This window comes from Corvus kubaryi, unplaced genomic scaffold, assembly GCF_017639235.1.
Source record: "Corvus kubaryi isolate FWS band 111438036 unplaced genomic scaffold, C.kubaryi_AGA036_p1.0 74, whole genome shotgun sequence".
NCBI classification, from domain to species: Eukaryota; Metazoa; Chordata; class Aves; order Passeriformes; family Corvidae; genus Corvus; species Corvus kubaryi.
In genome coordinates, this window is record NW_024582061.1 from 12,880,521 (window position 1) to 12,898,752 (window position 18,232).

At 47.3% G+C, this 18,232-nt stretch overlaps 1 protein-coding gene across 2 annotated transcripts in view; it reads left to right on the forward strand.

Moving 5' to 3' along the window:
• The first annotated feature begins 1,032 nt into the window (after window positions 1-1,032).
• RFX4 (regulatory factor X4) overlaps window positions 1,033-18,232 on the forward strand; it is an 87,677-nt gene continuing 70,477 nt past the window's right edge. For both annotated transcript variants that reach the window (XM_042051053.1, XM_042051054.1), the window contains exon 1: window positions 1,033-1,462. In XM_042051053.1, the coding sequence (XP_041906987.1) occupies window positions 1,420-1,462 (43 nt within the window). In that variant the 5' untranslated portion in view covers window positions 1,033-1,419. The remainder of the gene's footprint in view (window positions 1,463-18,232) is intronic.

Below are 18,232 nucleotides of genomic sequence, written 5' to 3' on the forward strand. Positions count from 1 at the left end.
TGCTGTGTGGGGTTGGTGGTTTTGTTGGTTTTTTTTTTCCCGAAGGGGAGAGGGAAGGGGGGTAGTCTGGGTGTAGGGAGGGGAGAGGGGGAGAAGAGTGGAAAACGTTGGCTCTGTCCATGGTCAAAGTAATTCAGCTATAATCCCCCTTTCTCTTCCTCTCCTGGAGCTCTATTCATATTCTAATCACAGCTTTTCCTTCCCTAAACCAGCCACTTTTATCAGAGCCCTAGCTTTGCACTTTTACTTCCACTTCCAGCACATACAACCGCATGCAGAATAAGCAACTTTTTCCAGCTTCTGTCCTGCCCCACTCTCCCCCCGCAATCCTCTAACCCGAAAAGGGATCCTCGCATCCTCGGACTGAAGCTGGGAGAACACCAGTTTGAAAACGCACCCGGTTTGGTTCTTCATTTCTCTTGGCAATCGGGATCTCCCACCCCCCTGCTTTCCTCCCGGTCCCACGGAAAGCTCTCCGGGTCAGCCACTCTCCGCTGCCAGACAAGCCGGTGGCGAGCGGCCCCACCCCGCCTTGCCCTCTCTTCCTGAGGCCCGGGGAGATGCACGGGAGTCCCTGCCGCAGGTCTGCAGTGCCAGCATCGCTTGCCGAGATACTGGTAACTTCTCTCTCCCCTCACACCCCCCTTTCCTACCCACACACATCGCCCCTTTTTTTTTTCTCCAATAAACTAAGCTTACAAGATATTTGGGAAGCTGTGCAGCTTCCAGTGCCATGTGCCCGCGAAGGATCCCAACCCAGAGCCCACCGGGAGGAGGAGAAAGAGGAGGAGGAGGGGAGCTCGGCCGCGCTGCACGCACACCCGGCAGCCCCAAAGAGCACAACCCCAAACCTACTGCCCGTTTGAAGATCTAAGCCAATTTTGATCTCGGTCTGTAATGAGCCAAGGACCTTGGGTGGGGGCTGGGGGAGGGAAGGGAGGAGTGGAAAGACCGCTGGAACTTTAAATAAGAAAAACGTTTCTAATGCTCTAATAGAAGAGGGAAGTCGAAGTGTTGGGATTGCGTAGATCTAAGGCCCCCCTTTTTGGAGGAAAGCTTTTCTTATTCAAAACAGCATCACAATGGGCTTCACATTGAGCCTTGCCACATCCCCATCTGAGTAGCAGCCATTCATCAGGCTGGCTGGCCTATCAATGACATTTCTCCCATCAGGGCTTCTATAAAATGATGCTTTTTCCCATGAAACATCCGCAAACATTTTGACGGGTCTGGCTTTGCCCTGCTGGATTACGGAGTGTCCCTCTCTCCCGCTCTACACCCCCCCTCCCCAACTATCTGCCTCTGCCCTCTCTCCCCACCCCCTCGCCGCCACCCTGCTCCATCTCCCCGCGCATCTCTGAGATAGGGGCTCTGCACACCCCGGGACCTTGGGGCTCCCGTCCCGTCCATGGGAAGAGCATGCATTGCGGGTTGCTGGAGGAACCCGATATGGACTCCACAGGTAAGTCCCCCCCCGCAGGCAGCGGGCTCCTTTCGCCCGTCAGGGAGGACTTCTCAACTTGACCGTGGCGGCGGGGGCAGCGCGGGCGGCAGCGGGGGGAGCCGCCCGCCGCACCGGCCTCGCAGACAAATGAGCCCGGGCGTGTGCGGGGGAGCGGGGTGCGGGGCCACGGAGGGGGAGCTCTAGCTCCCGGGCTGGAGGAGCCCTACGGTTCCACTTGCAGATACGATGGAGCAGAGAGTGTTTTTTCTTTTATTCTTTTTTTTTTTTTTTTTTTCCCCTTTCTTCATAGGCTGCCGGCCAGCAAACTAATTGCCTCTCCGCTTCTAGTTTTAGGCGCTCGCTTAGGTTAGAGCAGAAACGAGGCGAGAAAACTCTTTGGGCGAGAAAACGACGTTTACTAGGGAAGATGGTTGGTGGCTTAGGGCAAACCCAGCACCGAGGTCACCCTGTCCCGCGGGCAAAGTCGGGGCTGGGCCGATTCGGAAGGAAGTTCGGGGAAGGGCAGGGTTGATTCTCTTTCCCCGCACCTCCAAAAGATGCCCTGGCCGGTCCTGTAACCGGGAGGGAGAACGGCGGCCGAAGTCCCACCAGCGGGCGCCGCCAGCGGGGAGAAGCCCCGGCGGGAGGGGACAGGGACAGCCGCAGGGCGAGGCCGCCAGCCCCGAGGGCCGCAGCCCGCGCCCCGCCACCCGAAGGCGGCCTCTGCCGCCCGGCCCGGCCCGGGGGCGGCGGCGGGGGATGTGGGGCAGGGCCCAGGCCTAGGTGTTCCCGCTGTCAGCCGGCAGCTTCCCGAAACGGCGGCCCCTGCTCTCCCGCTCCCCCCCGCCGCCCTGCCCGCGCTCCCGGGGTTTCCACCCGCCGCAGCCCCTGCGCTCTGAGCGGAGCGCAGCCCCGGAGCTTCTGCGTGCAGAGGAGGGCAGGCGCCCGACACAGTTACCTCTGAAAATTTCATTTATCTTATTAGCACAGGAGAACACCCCCTCCCTCTCCCCTCCCTCCCTGCCTGCCCGCCCAGGCGTTCCCCAGGCGGACAGCTCGCAGGTTAGGTAGGGCTCAGCCCGGGGAGGGGGCTCCCGCCGCCCGCTCCCGATCTGCCCGTCCCCTCCGGCAGCCGCTGCGCCTGCTGTGAGCGCCGTGCCCGGCGGCGAGGCGGCCGCGGAGCTGAGCTGCCCCAGCCCCGCAGCGGGATCGGGTCCCCTCCGCGCCTCCCCGACGGCCTCGGCGGCCGCGTTCCGCCGCTCCCTCGGGGCCCCGCAGCTCCGGCCCGGCTCCTCCGGGGCTGCCGGCGCTGTGCCGCTGTAACTGGTGCAGGTGGAGAAGGGGCAAGGGGCGATAGGGAAATGCAGTGCCGCCTCGGAACCGCTTCGCTCCGTGCCTCCACAAACCCGCGAAGGGCTTTCCCATCCCTCGTTCCAAAGGTGGCCGATGGGCGTTTTGTAAAATTTAAATATTGATTAAAAACAAGAGAAACAAGAGAGAAGGGGAGGGGTGTTGCCCGACCCGGCTCGGCTGCTCCTGCAGCGGTCCCGGCGCGGAGCTCTCGATGCACCGGGTAAGCTCGGCCCCTCGTCGGCCACCGGCGACACCAGCCAGGTTTGGGCCACATTTACTGCCGGGTCCCCGGGACAAAACCCAGGCGGGCTGTTCCGGTGAGAAAGTGTTCGGCGGGGAAAGAATCGTTGAGTTCGGGTCAGAGCGTGTGCAGGAGCTAAGGAGGGTGTTAGAGAAAGTTGTCTTCCTGTCCGGCGGCACAGCCGAGGCGGGATTAAGGGGACTGCCGGCAACATCTCGTTGTCGAGAGGAATGGGTCTTTACGGAAAGAAAAAAAATCAAACCTAACAAAAAAAAGCCCCGCGTTTTCAGTCCCTCCTTTGAGAATTGTCCGTTCTCGGGCTGAGCCTCCGTAGTATTCGTTTCTTAATTTCAGTAAGGCTGTAATAAGTGGCAGCATGATTGATTAAGATAATATTAATCAGAAAACACTTTAGTCTTGCTAAGCAGATGGCAAGAAAAGTGGGGCTTTGCAGTTGTCTCATTCAGACACCTTAACCTCCCTTTCACAGGACTTAATCCAATTAGCTTTTCTCCTGAGTTTCAGTTGTTATGTAAAGATCCTTTTGCATTGTGGAGAAATATGGCTTCATTGAAAAAAATCAGTCATGTTTTAATTTATCTTCAACAGATTTTCCCTAAACCAGAGGGATTAAAAAAAAAAAAAAAATACCCGCGATTCTAATTTTAAGGTGGGGGAACGGTTTGGATCCTTCACCTTCCCCCAACAGCGCCGTGTGCTTCCATCGAGTTTAGCCCCCGTTCCTCTAACCTGTAGAGTGACCCGTGGGGGCTGTCACCAAGGCCAAAGGGCTTTCTGGCCGCCTGGGCTCCAGGAGAGCCCCCAACCCCAGGTGGCCGGCGGGACAGCAGCGCCCGGCCCCGACGGCCCGGGCTGGGCACGGCGCGGCGGCGCTTGGCGAGGACCTGCCCTCCGGACTCTCCCGCTGCCCTCGGGGCTCTCCCGCGGCCGCGGAGTGGGACACCCCCACGGGAGGGCCACACGCCCTTCTCGCTGGGTTTGCGGTATCTTCCATCGCATCGTTTTGCCGCCGCCTTTAACCCCGTCAGCCGCCCGCCCGCTCGCCCCCGGGGGTAGTTTCACAAGCTCGTAATTCCCCCGAGCCGGGCCGAGAGCCGTCGAGCCGCCGCGGGAAGTACGCAGTCTCCGCCGGACTCACCCGCTCCTTCGCCGTGGGGCACTAAGGGGTCATCCCGGGGGCTGTATCTGGCTTTTGGGGCTTGCGGGAGCGCGGCCGCCGCCGCCTGCCCTGCGCTCGGCCCTGTCCTCACCCTGCAGCCCCGCCAGCACCCGACAGCTCCATGCCCGCAAGCTGCCGGGGGACCGGGGACAGCGGCACCGCCGCCCCGTCTCACCCCGGAGGAGTCGGGGCTGGCAGGAGGGCGGTGGCGGGCTGGGTGCTCGGGGCCAGCGCCCGGGGCGCCCCGAGGGGCGGCTGGGGCGGGCGGGGGAAGCTTTGCGGGCGACCCCGAGCGCTCATAGCGGCTTTCCTCAGCCGCAGCCCCCCCTAGTGACATCGGCACGGTGAGTGCGGGGCGCTGCCGCGGGACACAGCCCTCGCCCCGCTGCCTCGCCCCCGCGCCGCCCCGCAGGAGCTGTCCCACGCAGGAGGATGCCGCCCGGCCGGGAACGCGGGGCTGCGTGGATTTCCCGGGGGGCTGCCAACCCTCCTGCTCCGCGGCACTCCCGGGGGAAGCGCCCGCCGCGCCGCTCAGGGAGCAGGAGCCCAAGGAAACACAGGCGCGTTCTTGGAGCGCAACTTTCCTGCACAGCTCAGTAAATATCCCTTGTTATTTCAATGCTGGAGTCAGCCAAAACCTCCACTGGTTTTCAGGCGCTAGATGGATGAGATCCTTGGGACTTGAAGCTGAGATTTAGGAGCTGATCCAAAGCCCATTAAAATGAGCAGAAAGCCTTTCAGTGCTGTCAAGGACGTTGGGATTAGGCCCTTAAAGCAGTTTATTTGAACCACGAAAAGCTGCTTCCACCGGCTGGGTTAAAAACTTTGTAGCAATGGCCAGATTTCAGTCTATCTTCTTATCAACATAGACAGGTGTTGCGGCAGTGGTGGGTGACCTTTGCTATGAGCTTGCCATTTTAAAAGGATCTAGCATATTAAGCATTGATTGAAGAGAATTAATGGCTTTCATATCCTGGTTCAATTAATGAAATTACCAGTATTGATAGTAAATACTTGAATGCTAGTTGGGAATGGAGCTGTGACATTTCAGAACATATGTATGATGCTGAAGTGTGTGATCTTAGGTCCTGATTTGTTTAATCCAAACGAACGGTTGATTTTGCTTCTGAAAACTGTTTGCTTTGTTTATTGCAACACAGTAAAGAGGAAACTTGGTGTTGGCTTTTTTCCCTTACTTTCCTGGAGTACTTTTCATACTGTTTTACTCCAATTAGGAAAAAAAAGTTCTTTATTGCTTTAGAATTTGTGTTTATAAAGGCTCTAACCTGCTGAACAGTTAGGATGATCCAATGATTCTTTTGAATCCTAAATTTGATATGATATGGAGATGCAAGAAATACCACTGGTCCCTTATATAGTTGGACCTGAGTATTTGTCTATGTCATTTTGTATCTTATAAAATTTCACAAATCAAAGAAATGGAGCAGGAAAAAAAACCCCTAAAAAACAATAAAAAATGTTTCCTTTCCTGCGAGCTGCAGAGTTTGTTTGGGCAATGTTTGCACGGCAGGGCCTGATCCCTGGCAGCTCCTTCTGTCTTCAGCAGCAGCAGAACAGGTATCTAAACCCAAGTCCCATCACTGGATCAGGTCTTCATTCCTGAGGGTGTTGTAATAACTTTGTAAAATCTGTAGGGATTTTTAAGAGGTTTGAAATGTGGTCAAAATTGCCTTGACCTAAGTTCATCTTCTGAGTCTGATTCAGAAAAAAGAATGATTTTATGATTTGTCTGCTAATGAATTAATTCTAAAATTCTTAGGGAGGGGAAATTGGGATATTTTTCACTGCTCTGCAATATTTACCTGCAGTAAAGATCTTTAAAAGGATGAGAGAAAAAAGAACTAAAACAAGGTTTTGCATAATAATAGCCATAGAACTATGGGAAACTATTTCATTTATTTAAGTTGCAGTTTACGGTTTACAGTCCTCAAGATTTTGAGTGTAACCCTCATTACAAAAGGGACTCTGGATTCTCACAGATAAAACTTTTGGGTGTGGACTGTAAAGAAACCTGTAGCCACAGCTGGTCTGTTTCAGGTGCACCTTTACCATAGTAAACATATACTGAGCAAAAGATCTTCTCAAAATTAGAAGGGACCATTTTGTGCTAAGATACTTGTGATGCTGCTACAGCTGTCCCACAGAAAGTCATCGGAAGAGTATCCCGCTTCCATCGGGGTTGTCGGCTTGCTTGCCTTTAGAAAATCAGGCTGGTTTTCAGCTGGTTTTCAGTGAGAGTGCCGGCAAGGAAGAAGGCTAGTGTAGCTGTAAAATCGGCAGTGTCTCTGAATGTAAACACCTTTGCATTTTGCTAGCTTAATTTGCAGCTGGTTTGCAAGTTAGGACAGTCATAAAGAGGTGCATCCTCTGGAATACTATTTCCTTACACAGGATTTCAGTATAGCAAACTAAAGATCAAACTTTGGGATCACTGAAATCTGCGTGGTGATGAAATGTTAGTACCTCTTCAGATCAAGACTTTTGAAGAGGTGGCCTTAAATACAGCTGGGGCTTGATGGTTCATAACAATGCCTTGAGAGCAGTGGTGGGCTGTCATGTAACGAATACGAATATAAGCTCAGTCCTTTGGTGGATACTTGATGTGACATTGGAGTCCAAGTAATTAGCTCACGATTCTGTGAGCGCTGGGGTTTGTGAATTTCCTGAGCATCTGTGCTGGGTTTTCTATTTGTTTCATTGTGTGTGAAAATGAATACCCGGTACGATCCGACCCCGCTGGAGCCCAGCGTCCCAGCAGCCGAGGGGATTTGATTACTGACATACTGGTCAGGAAGATGGATATCATAAAGGGTATTTGATGGCTGAGCGATCCTATAGATAACAAGTGTAGGAAGGAAGAGTACATGGTGATGATTAAGCCAGTGGAGGCCTGCATGGGTTTTTTAAGCTGTCTGTACCACTGGCATGTTTACACACGTCTTTTAGATCCGGTAGGATTGTATAGATGTACTAGGGAGTTTCTGTCAACTTTGAGAACTAACACAATTTGCTGTTAGAGACTGGTACTGATCCTGCAGTGGCTCCACGAGGGAAACACCTGTTGAAGGCCATGTGTGTTCCTGAGAGAGGGCAGATGCCCAAGGTTAACATGTAATGATCCCTCCCCAGAGTGGGAATGTGTAATAACTTAATTATAGCTATTTTACATGCATAACTAGCAGTACTGGCCTGTCTTCATGTATATTTATTTTCTCTCAGGAGATTTGCAGCAAGAGTAGTTTATTAGCTATAAAATACTAGCCAGTGTGAGAAACGGTGTGTAAAGTCGGCGTCAGAGTCTTTCTTGCTTGCTGCAAGAGCTGTGGTTTCATTCTCTGCGTATAAACACATGTTGGATTAAATGCTTTCGACCATTCTTCCCTTTCTGATAAATCTGAAATCAGGAAAAAGTGGAGAGGGTTAAATAGAGCCTTGGGTCTCACGGCACCCAGTAAGGGAAAGCTCATTTGCAGCTTAATTTGCCTCAAGACAGAAATGTGAAATGTGTGGTTCAGTGCTGTCTTGTTTCCTTCATTTCAGCTACAGTTAAGCACTGTGTTTTCTTTTATTGGTAATTGAACTTAGTTTCTCTGAGATGGAAGTTACTGCTACCAAGGAGTTGATTCACAGCTATGAATGATGTGTTCACAATTAATTAGCAGCTTATGCTGAGCATTTTTTTGCAAGATACCAAATATTAACATAATAGCAAAAAATATATTTCAGATAGCTGGAACATTCTCTGAATGAGTGGTTCCCTGAAACTTACAGCTCTGGGAATTAGAGGCATTCATTTCAGAGTAGTAGGCTGGGGACATATACTGGGATTTCATCTGTTTTCCAGGCTGGCTGTAGTCACAGTAGTCACAGTCTGATGCCGTGATCATCACTCTGACAGACTTCGTGCTGGAGCTTTGGGTGCTCATGAACCCCATGGCAGGGACTCAAACACTTAAAAAGACAAAATCCTCTTCTCTAGGAGCTTTGATTTCCTTGCTGAGATAATATCAAGAAAAAAAATGGTATTTGCCTGGAAGAAAGGACTACAAGTTTCAAGTGCTAGAAATCACTGCCTTTTTTTTTTTTTAAAGAATACTGTTGCGAGAAGTAGAAATACTTGCTGTCATTCACCTTCTCGTTCCTCTCTTTTTAAATTTCCACTCCTTAGAATTATGCTATCAGACTCTCCTGTTTCCTTCAACTGTTTTGGCTACTTGGGGCAAGACTTACAGATGCTCATATTAAGTCAGGTAAAATTCATTATATGGAACTTGTCTTATACACAAATATAAGTTTGCAAATGAGATCTACAGGTCAACAAAAAAAAGACACGAGCTTTCTGTTCTTGTATAGATCTGTATGTTCAGATCTAACTTGTGCTATACTTGTAAAGCAATAAAATACCAGAAATGCAGTGACAAGGGAAATTTAAAAGTAGTGAAAAAAGCAAAAAGTAGAGGTACCACTAAATGCAATGTTAGAAGGATTAACATAATTTTTTCCCCTCCCTTCTAGAACCCTTTTAATTGCTAAACTATTTCAGAAGTGTTTAAACTACCTCAGCTACAGCTGAGGAAGGGAAACACAGAGGGAGAGCCCAATTCATTAGTGGGGTCTCATGAATGGTCATCCAGTGGTGGGTGGAATCACCTGTGTTTCAGAGCCGACTCCCCCATGGTGACAGCAATGCACACCTGATTCAAAAGACCCCACAGAACATCCTTTTTACACCTAAGGACACTTTTCAGCACCCTATGACAAATGTGAAATCTGCTGCAAAATACCAAAAGTTGTGTCAGAGGACAAGTAGGAAAGGCTGCATGTTTTCCTAATATTCTAGGATCTTGCCGAAACAGACCATCTGTTGGTTAAAATGCATGGATGGTCATACAAAATAGACAAAACACTATCCTTCAAGGGGGAAAAAAGTCCTCAACAACCTGACTTGTGTGGTTCCCCCCCTCATCTGACATTCAGTTTAACCATGAGCATGTGTCAGGATGTCCTAATTAAGCAAATGAGTACTTAATGCCATTAGCTTCTAGGTATCCTACTCCTGGGTGTTGCCATCTCTGATATTAAGAGGAAAGTAAAATCCTTTCTGCTCCTTTACTCCTTAAAAAAACTTAAGCAACACGGGGAAACAAAAGTTCCTGGCTGGTCCTTAAGGTGATGGTGGCCTGATAGACACTGTTAAAAAAAAAAAAAAAAGTGGTGCAAGGCAATATGAAAGTGGAGTCCTGGTCCCTGAGTGCTGTGTATCAAGGCACAGCAGCTCTGTGATGAGAGATGCCTGCTCCTGCAGTGGGTGGTCCTGGGTGCACGGGCTTGTGTGGTGGCGGAGGGACTCACCCACCCCTCAGCACAGCCCTTCAACTCCAGGTCTCTGTCTGTCAGACCAGGCTAAGCAGCAGGATAGAGATTTGCTGGCTAACGAGCTTGGCACCCCAGGGACAGCAGGAAAGGAGCTGTGCCCAGTGCTGTGTGAGACAGAGGTCTCACTGGGGACAGATGTGGTGCAAGGGCCAGACCAGGAATTCTCAGCATGACAGGTCTGAAATGTGTGCCTTGTGTAAGTAAAAGGCTGCTTCTTTTGGGGTTAAGGGTAGAACGAACTATGTTTTAGTTATCAAGGGACATTTGGCCTTATGAGAGGCAGAGTACAAGTGACACATTTGCTAAGTGGTGTGTTGTGTTTGCACACCAGCCACTGTCCCAGCTGGGCCTCCTGGGTGCTCACTGTGTGACACCAAAATGTCTTTACTCTGGAGGTGTCTTCAGCACTCCTCCTCTAAGTCCATGGCAGAACAAGACAGCTGCCAGGTGAGATTTACTCCGTGCCTTGTGCAGGCTGAAAGCAGGGACTGTTCCCAGCAGGGTGCTCTGCTCCTCTGTAAGCTGTGCCTGTGCTTCTTTTTTCCCAAGCAGTGGCAGTAACACATCCTGCTGGCTGGACTGCCTGGCTATCACAGGTTTTCCAGAGCTGGAACTCACATTCCTATCCTAAATATACAGTCACAGGGACAATACTGGTGCAGGGGCCCCTCTAATGCAAACATTTTTTTAAAGTGAGTTGTGGTAGGGGCAGCAAATGGCCTCCATTGTAACAAGGTGGGAAGAAGTGGGGAGGACTGCATTTACAGAGCAGTTTAATCACATGGATGGAGCAGCGTGTTCACCTCTCCTCCTTGCTGGGTCATTTCCACTTTGAGCTCTGCAAACAGACCGTCTATTGAGCAGTTAGTATTCAGTGCTGAATATTCAATACTAGACTCTTGTTTTGGTGAGTCTTGGGCAAAAAGAGAAGGAGGAAAGAAGACTTCTCTTTTTTCTCATGTTCCCTCCCTGAGTTTGCTTTGCATATTGTTCAGAGGAGACTGGAGTCTTCTCAGAAGAGCCAGGCTCCTAGTTTTAAAAGCATTGGTCTACTTTCATAATATGTTCTAAAGGAAGGGAAGACACAGTTTGGAAGGGGCTAAATTCATACAAGGTTTACAAATCTGTAAGTCTAGGCACATCAGGACTTAGCAAAGACTTTTAGTCAACTGTATTTAGACTATAAAGCTAATAGCATGAAATGCTAGTTCTGTATACACAGATTAGTTCGGAGTCGTACCAGTCTTTGGGGGGGAGATGTTATGATGATTTATTAATGTCCTCTCTGCTGGTTTTGGTAGGCAGGTATTCTTTGTGTTCATTCTGAGAGAAACAGCATTCATTTGTTTCTGTCTGGCGTGCCATATTTACGCACAAAATGGTTGTGAGTGATGTGATGGCTGCATCCTTTGACAGTAGTGAGCAATGGATAGGTTTGGAGTAGATATCCATAAAGGGAGGAAAAGGGGCCACCATTTGAGTAAATGCAGTATCTCTATCTCTTGGTTCGCACTCTTTTTCAGTCAAGTGATTGTCTCTTTCCTGCTGCTATGGTTATGTCCTAACACCGAGTCATGTATTCTTTGCACATATGTGTCTGTCTTCTCATGTTCTTTCAGTCTGCTCAACTGGATGTTGTTTCTAATGAGAAATATTTACTGTAGCCTCATTCCTTTAGGAGCTGACCTCTTTTCTCCTGATTAAAAAAAACCCAAAAAACCTCTGTAGTTACTTTCTTTTCTCCTATCTTTTCTTTCTGACCATGTCCTTTTCTTTCTCATTCATTCTTTTGTTTTCTTTCCTTTTCTTTCTCACCTCCTTTCCAAAATCCAGCCTTGTCCCTCCTCTCTCTCCCCCCTGAGCCCCACAACCAGTGTTTTGTGTATCCCCCACCCATATCTCACATTTTTTCATTTTGTCATCTTTGTGGGCCTGTCTTACTGATGCACTACCATCTCTGTGCCAAATTGGCCTGTCTGCTGGATTCATCAGCTCCTGAGGCAGAGGGAAGCATTTCATGGGTACTTGATGCAAATTCTGTTTTTTGAGCCGCAGCTCTCCTGCTCAGCCAAATGATTCCAGCCCTGTGCAATGGTGAAGCAGAGCTGAATTAGGGATTTGAGGACTCCCTGTTTTCTCATGCACACTGATGAACTGAAGGACCATGGCAGCAGGGAATGTTCTACTCAGAAGCTAGTGAGCAGAGACTGCTGCAGGCTGTAAGAAATGGGAGAGGTACCCATAATTTAAGGCCCCATAAGCTCACTTACGTGTCTTATGTTAATTCTGTAGCATAAGAAGTTAATGGAGTTTGGGGCAAAAAGGGCATCAATAGACTCTGAGCTTTAATCTGGGTAAGAACAGGTTTAGCAATCAAGAGGCATGTTTGCATTTCCTTGGAAGGAAATATTGCAGCTTAACTGGAGACAATGATAGCCTTTGCACTGATTCATGCAGAAGGACTGAGGAGCCATAACACATCCTGCTGTGGAAGCATGAGGGCACACTTTGCTGTGTGCAGGGCTGGTGCTTGGAAGCCACATGATGTGTGTGATGATCTTACCGATGAAAAGATTGGCTGCATGTTGCACAGCCATCTAAGTTAAAGTTCAGCCCTGGGGGAGGTGAATTGGTCAGATACTGGTGTCACTAAGGGAATGTGAGGAAATGTCACTGCACTGAAATTGGACCAAGTGAGGTTTGCTTTGCCGCTAAATGAGGAATGGCCTTGATGAAGCAAAAACCAAGCAGCTGTTTACTGGTCTGGTGAAACTTACTTTTCAAAATGAAAGAATAGATAACATCTGTGTGTGACTGGGAGAGGGAAAGGGCTACTCCTAATTAACATGCATATTGAGTTGGAAATGCAAAAGCAACATGTTTTGTGATTCCAGAGAGGGGGACAGATAGGAGTTCACAAACCTTGTTTGATCCAGAGTAGAGGCTGCCCTAAACACCAGAATCAATATGCAGAGGCATCTTGTATTATAGGGCTTCTGAGGGTGCTTTATCTACATTTGGTATGCACCTTCTTAACAAGGAATATTGTTGACAGAATACTTAAATGAAAGCATCATATTCAGATGAACTTCTGCACAGTGCACAGCGTAAGAAGAACAGAGCATCTCATAAATTCCAGCTTTCCTACCCAAGTATTCTGGAGGAGTTAAAAAATTATTAACTGTCGTACTTTTTGTTATCAGTTTAAACATGGCTTGTCAATTTTTAATATACTTTATCAAATAGTTCAGTAGAAAATCAATACTGGGAGTGAAGACCTGGCTAAACAAAATGAAAGAGCTCTCTCACACCCAAGAGAGTTATTCTTTGCATTCTTATGATATCATGGTGAATCTTCACAGTGCTTTACCAGAATCATGAGTCAAAGAAAAAGAACAAAAACATTCCTGCCAACATCTACGAAGTGCCCTGGACCAATGTCCATTAACCCTGAAATAGTTCCAATAGAATTGTATGCCAAGAAATGAGAACAAAAGAAAGGACTGTAACAAGAATGCCTGATATTTTCCCCTGTTGGAAATGAAATAAAAAGTTAGATTAGCAAACAAAACACCGAGGTATCTGGCAGCTTGCCAGGGTAGCAGCTCTGCCATCTGCACCAAGGCCATGTGTCACTGTCATCCCTGAGGAGCAGGTCTCTTGGAAGAACAGAAGATGGCTATGCAGGACCAAGGAGGACACTGGCATGATTTCCTGTGGAGCTTGAAGATGTTCCTGACAGCTCGCACGCACTGACTGAAGGCTGTGTGCCTCGCCAGCCGATGGCACTGAATGAGGCAGCAAGGAGCAAAACCAGGCTCTGCATGGCAGGTGCTCCTCGATGGTTAGAGGGGAGCTGTTTTGTGACTAGGAGTGTCTATGTGCTGAAGCTGTCACAGGGAACAGCAGCTGGACAGTGACCCTTGTATGGTCTCACAAACCTTTCATTTGACAGTGGAGAGGAGGAACATTTTGATTACATCACCTATGAAAACCTAAAGTTTTGAAAATTACTGTGTGATTGGCTGTCCCAAGCAGCTTGTTCTGCTTGATTTTAGTTGATTTTGGTAAGTTTAATGCCCTCAATGGGAGCCAGTGGCTACCAAGCCATCATGTCACAGACACATGTGCAGGCTAAGCAAGATCTTGTTTAGGTCTTGCTTTTGCAGTCGACTGAGGCTTTGTAGATAAATTATTTTTGTTTGCTTTCTTTCAAGCAGCATGGTTCTTTAAAAGCTTTAAATGTGCTGCTGTAACCAACCTGCACAGCACTCCAGCAGTGTTACACTTCTCAGGTGGCAGATGTGCCTGTAACCAGCAGTGCTGTGCCACAAGGTGTGAGAGAGACACAGAACGTGAATCTGCTTCTACTCAGACCAGATGTTGTATACAGAAGGTACTAGAATAGGTGTTTAGTTGTTTGAGGGTCAGACTTCAGATTTATCTCCTAATCATTACTCCTGAGAGAAAGGAATCATCTCTTTTGCCTTTAAGGGACTGTTTTAAACTCGTGATTTGTCTTATAAGCTGGTATGACCAATTGCTCCAAGATATTGAAATGTTACAAGATGTAGTCTTCACTTGCATTCGTCAAAATATGAGATGTACTGGCTCATTTTTCCTTACTTTCCTTCATACAGCATTTAGAAATTAGATTTGCAGCACTCTAAGGGATGGCCAAAGCAGGCAGGCTGCTCAGACATTATGAATTTAACAGCTGTAGAGGTTAGAAGTTCTCTGTCCACAGCAGTGGTGCAACATGGAGAGCATGAACAGAGTTTTTGGGGTGCTGGCATGTCTCAAACCACGTTCAGCAAGATCATCTCTGCAGAGAAAAGCTCAATGGATCTTGCAAACCTCAGCACTTACTCTGAGACAGACAACAGAAGAAGCTGTCAGGACAGTGGTGGTTTCCTTAATAAGAAAAGATATAGAATATCATTGCATGAACTCTCCAGTTGGTACCATGGGCTATCAAAATGAAAATGGGAAGTTCTATGACCTTCAGTCAGACTCTTGAGCTTTTGAGTTACTGCTTTTACCTGCTAAATTTGCTGTTTGCGACCACTTTCTCTTGGCCTAAAAGATCACATGAGCAGCTAGACAGTGTTGCTGGCCAGCTTGGTACTGAGACACTTGGCAAAGACATGCTGCAGGAAGAGATGAGGAACTCTTCCCTCTGAGAACAATGAACAAATAACTCAGAGGGGTGCTAAGACTCCATATGCATGAGAGGAGTTCCTCTTCTGTCACTGGAACTGTAAAATGAAGTCTGTCATCACTGTTAAATATTCATTTTTCCCGCAGGTCCTCTTACAAATCCACTACAATTTGGTAGTCCCTTCATATTTGCATTACCTACCTTTAGGTACCTTTGCTCACAGTTACTCACAACTTTTTTTAAAATTTGCCTTGAGAAACTGGGGCAAAAAATTACAAGAGCAATCATGAATAAAGATAAGGAGCTAGACTGTTGGCAGCTGTGCCATCCAAGTTAGTATGTAGCTCAGACAGTGGTTTAGTTCCTAGCAAACCTTATACTCTTATTCCAGTGATAGTGCTATTTCAGTGGCAAGCAAACTCATGTGAAAGAAGTGTCAGGCTGTGTGTAGCTCCCTAAGTAAATTGTCATGCTTGTTGGTGAGTTTAAAATTCGGAGTATGAGAGACAATCTAGAGCTGAAGGCACGTGAGAGGGTTTTTCATGCAATTGCAATGGCTTTGGTGAAATAAATAATTGTGCAAATTTTGTTATTACTAAAGCCTTGGCTATCTCTCTAGGACATGGGGATTCTCATCTCATACACTTAAAAAAATACAGCGATTCCCAGTTATGGTAGTGATATGACCACATCCAAGTCAGATGTATCAGAGGATATGGCATAACTGTGGAAAACCAGTACTGTTTGTACCGCTGTAGGGAATGAGGTGAGCAAAATGCAGCTCAGATTAGGTGACCACAGAGCTTTATTCTGTCCATAAAGCCTCTTAGTCTCCCTTCAGGACATGCACACATGGCCACAGGGCTGTTGCCAGTGGCTCTGGGTACAGTCAGTTCCAAGCTGTATGGCACAGCCCCCCCAGTGCCTGTGGCCACAGTGGCTCACAAAGGCCAGAAGAGTCTGTGATTCCAGGTAATGCTGTTCCTGCAGCAACTCTTGACCCTCCTGGCAGGACAGCAGGAGCAGAAGCCACTGGGGATGTGATCAGACCCACCTCCTCTTCTCTGCAGAGAGGAGCCCAAGTGGCTCTTGCCTTGCTCTGGCTACGGCGTGCCCATGTGGGAGTAATGAGTGCTCTGGGCTGCAAATATACTAAGCTAATAACCATTACACAAACAAGAAGGAGTAATTATCTCATTAAATGTACTGGCAGTATACACAGGCACCTCTGCTGTATCGCCTCAACTCAGCCTCTGCAGGGAGAAGCCTTTCGAAGGTGACTTCCAGAAGCAAGCCTTTCCTTCTGAAGGACCTAACATGTCAAAATAATTTGTCAAAGATATATTTAAAGAACATTTCTGCTTCTCATTTCTGATAGTTCATGAAAGTTCCTGCTCCTGAGCAGCTCTCATCTGTTTCTGTCTGGGGAGTCTGAGGCCTGCCTCCCCAGCTCAATCTTTGAAACACCATACAAATAAAAATAGCTGTTTGTTGAAAAGAAGTGCCTTGGGGATGGGGTGAAGCTGCACAGGCTTCTGCTCTGCCCACTTTTGAAAACAAGTGCAGTTTAAACTTCTGTTGTTAAAAGTCTGGTGGGCACATGGAATGGAGGTGAAACACTCTGGTTCTTGAGTCTCAGTGGATGTGTCAATCTTAGAAAGACTGGGATCAAGAAGAGAAGAGGCAAAATTAGGGCCAGAAATAGTTCCATAGTTATTTTAAATTCATCTTTCAGCATTTAATTTGGAACAATTTCTATTTTTTTTGTTTGTTTGTGTAATAGTTTTTCTGTCAGAAAATTTACACTGGGAAAATTATTGTAATTTGAATAATGATCTCCTTTCCCTCATGTAGGAATCCCACAGCAGATACAAGGTATTTGTGTTTAGTGGTATGCAAAATTATATAATAAAAATTTTAAGGTTGAGGAGCACAGTTGTGTGTTTCACTACAGCTCACTCTTGACCTGTGCAAAATTAAATAGTTGCTGTGATATTTAAAGATGGATCTTCAAAATGCCATTAAAAACACTCTTTGCTTTCTTTGCTAGTAAGATTTATGATACTTTCCATACTGTGTCACAGTTATGAGTATGAATATAATTTTACTACTAGATATTCCTAATTTATATTTTTGCTTTTTCACTAGTGCTGCTCCTTGTTCAAACCACTGCCCCAGTATAGCTGAGGGTATGGTATGCTGGAACTCCTTGTGGGAAGGACTCCTAGAGGGGGAGAGGAAATGCCTTAAGGCTTGATACACTAAAAACACAGCGATGTATTACACACAATGTATTTTCTTTTGTGCTCACAAGCACTTCCCATTAGAAATTTGGAGTTTCTCATGTTGTATTAATGATTCATCATTGTTATCAGGTCTGATGTGCACTTCTGCTTAGTAGCTGCCTGAACTCTCCATCATTCTGTGAGTTTTCCTGCTGTGAAATCCTGCCTGTGAGAGCTTGGTGAGGTCTAAGTGCAACAATTAAGCTTCAATCACAAAAAGCCTTCCCACATGACTTCCATCCCACATGACTCAATGCATGTTTAGAACAGTGGTGTAATGGGGTGCCAGCCTTGGGATGGAACCTCAGCCTGGAGACACCAGGGGCTCCCCATGGGCCTTCTCCTGCAGCTCTGCAGCCGGACTGCCTGGGACAGGCGCATCCACGTGTCATGAGGACAAGAGCATTCCACATGTGGAGGGCTCTACCCAGTGGGTTCCTTAAGCTGGAACAAGATCTAATGTTATTAACTCTGAAAGAGCTTCCAAAAGTCAAACCTAATTTCAACTTTCAATTTTGTTCGCTATGCCTCTTTCTTCTTTTGTTTTGTTTTGGGCAGGTGTTCTTGTGTCTGGGCTTTGTGGGCTCCTGATGGGAATATTCAAAATTTTAGCAAAACTGTAGTTGTATTTTCTTTTAATATCTGAAGACACTGTTATTAATATTGAGAGTTTAAAGCCTTATAAAGATGTTTTTCTTTATGCAAACAGTACAAAATAGCTACTTATTAAATGAAGTTATATGTTAGAATATTTATTTATTTATACTTGCATAATTTGGTTTATGCGATAATACAACCTTTAAATAGTTAGTTGGTTTGTCACATTTTGTCATTAGCCAAATAATTTGGCAAATTTGCTATAAACTCCCTGACATTTTTGCTCAAAAGAGTTAGTTTTCTTCATTCTTTGCTGCCAGACAGGTCATGTATCTTTTCAGGCCTGAAGAATTTCTATCAGCTATTTAAATGCAAGGCCACAAAGAGAAAGCCAGACTCAGGCTGCAGCAGGCTGAACCGGGGTGATTCAGGACCAAAGGAGCTGCAGCACATAATTAAACAGTAACTGCACCCTGCTCCAGACTTTCTATGTGGCCATGTAAACTGGCTGCTTTTCCCATCAAAAAGGGGAAGGCACGCAGTTATCAGAGACACTGCGTGAACAAGGATGATG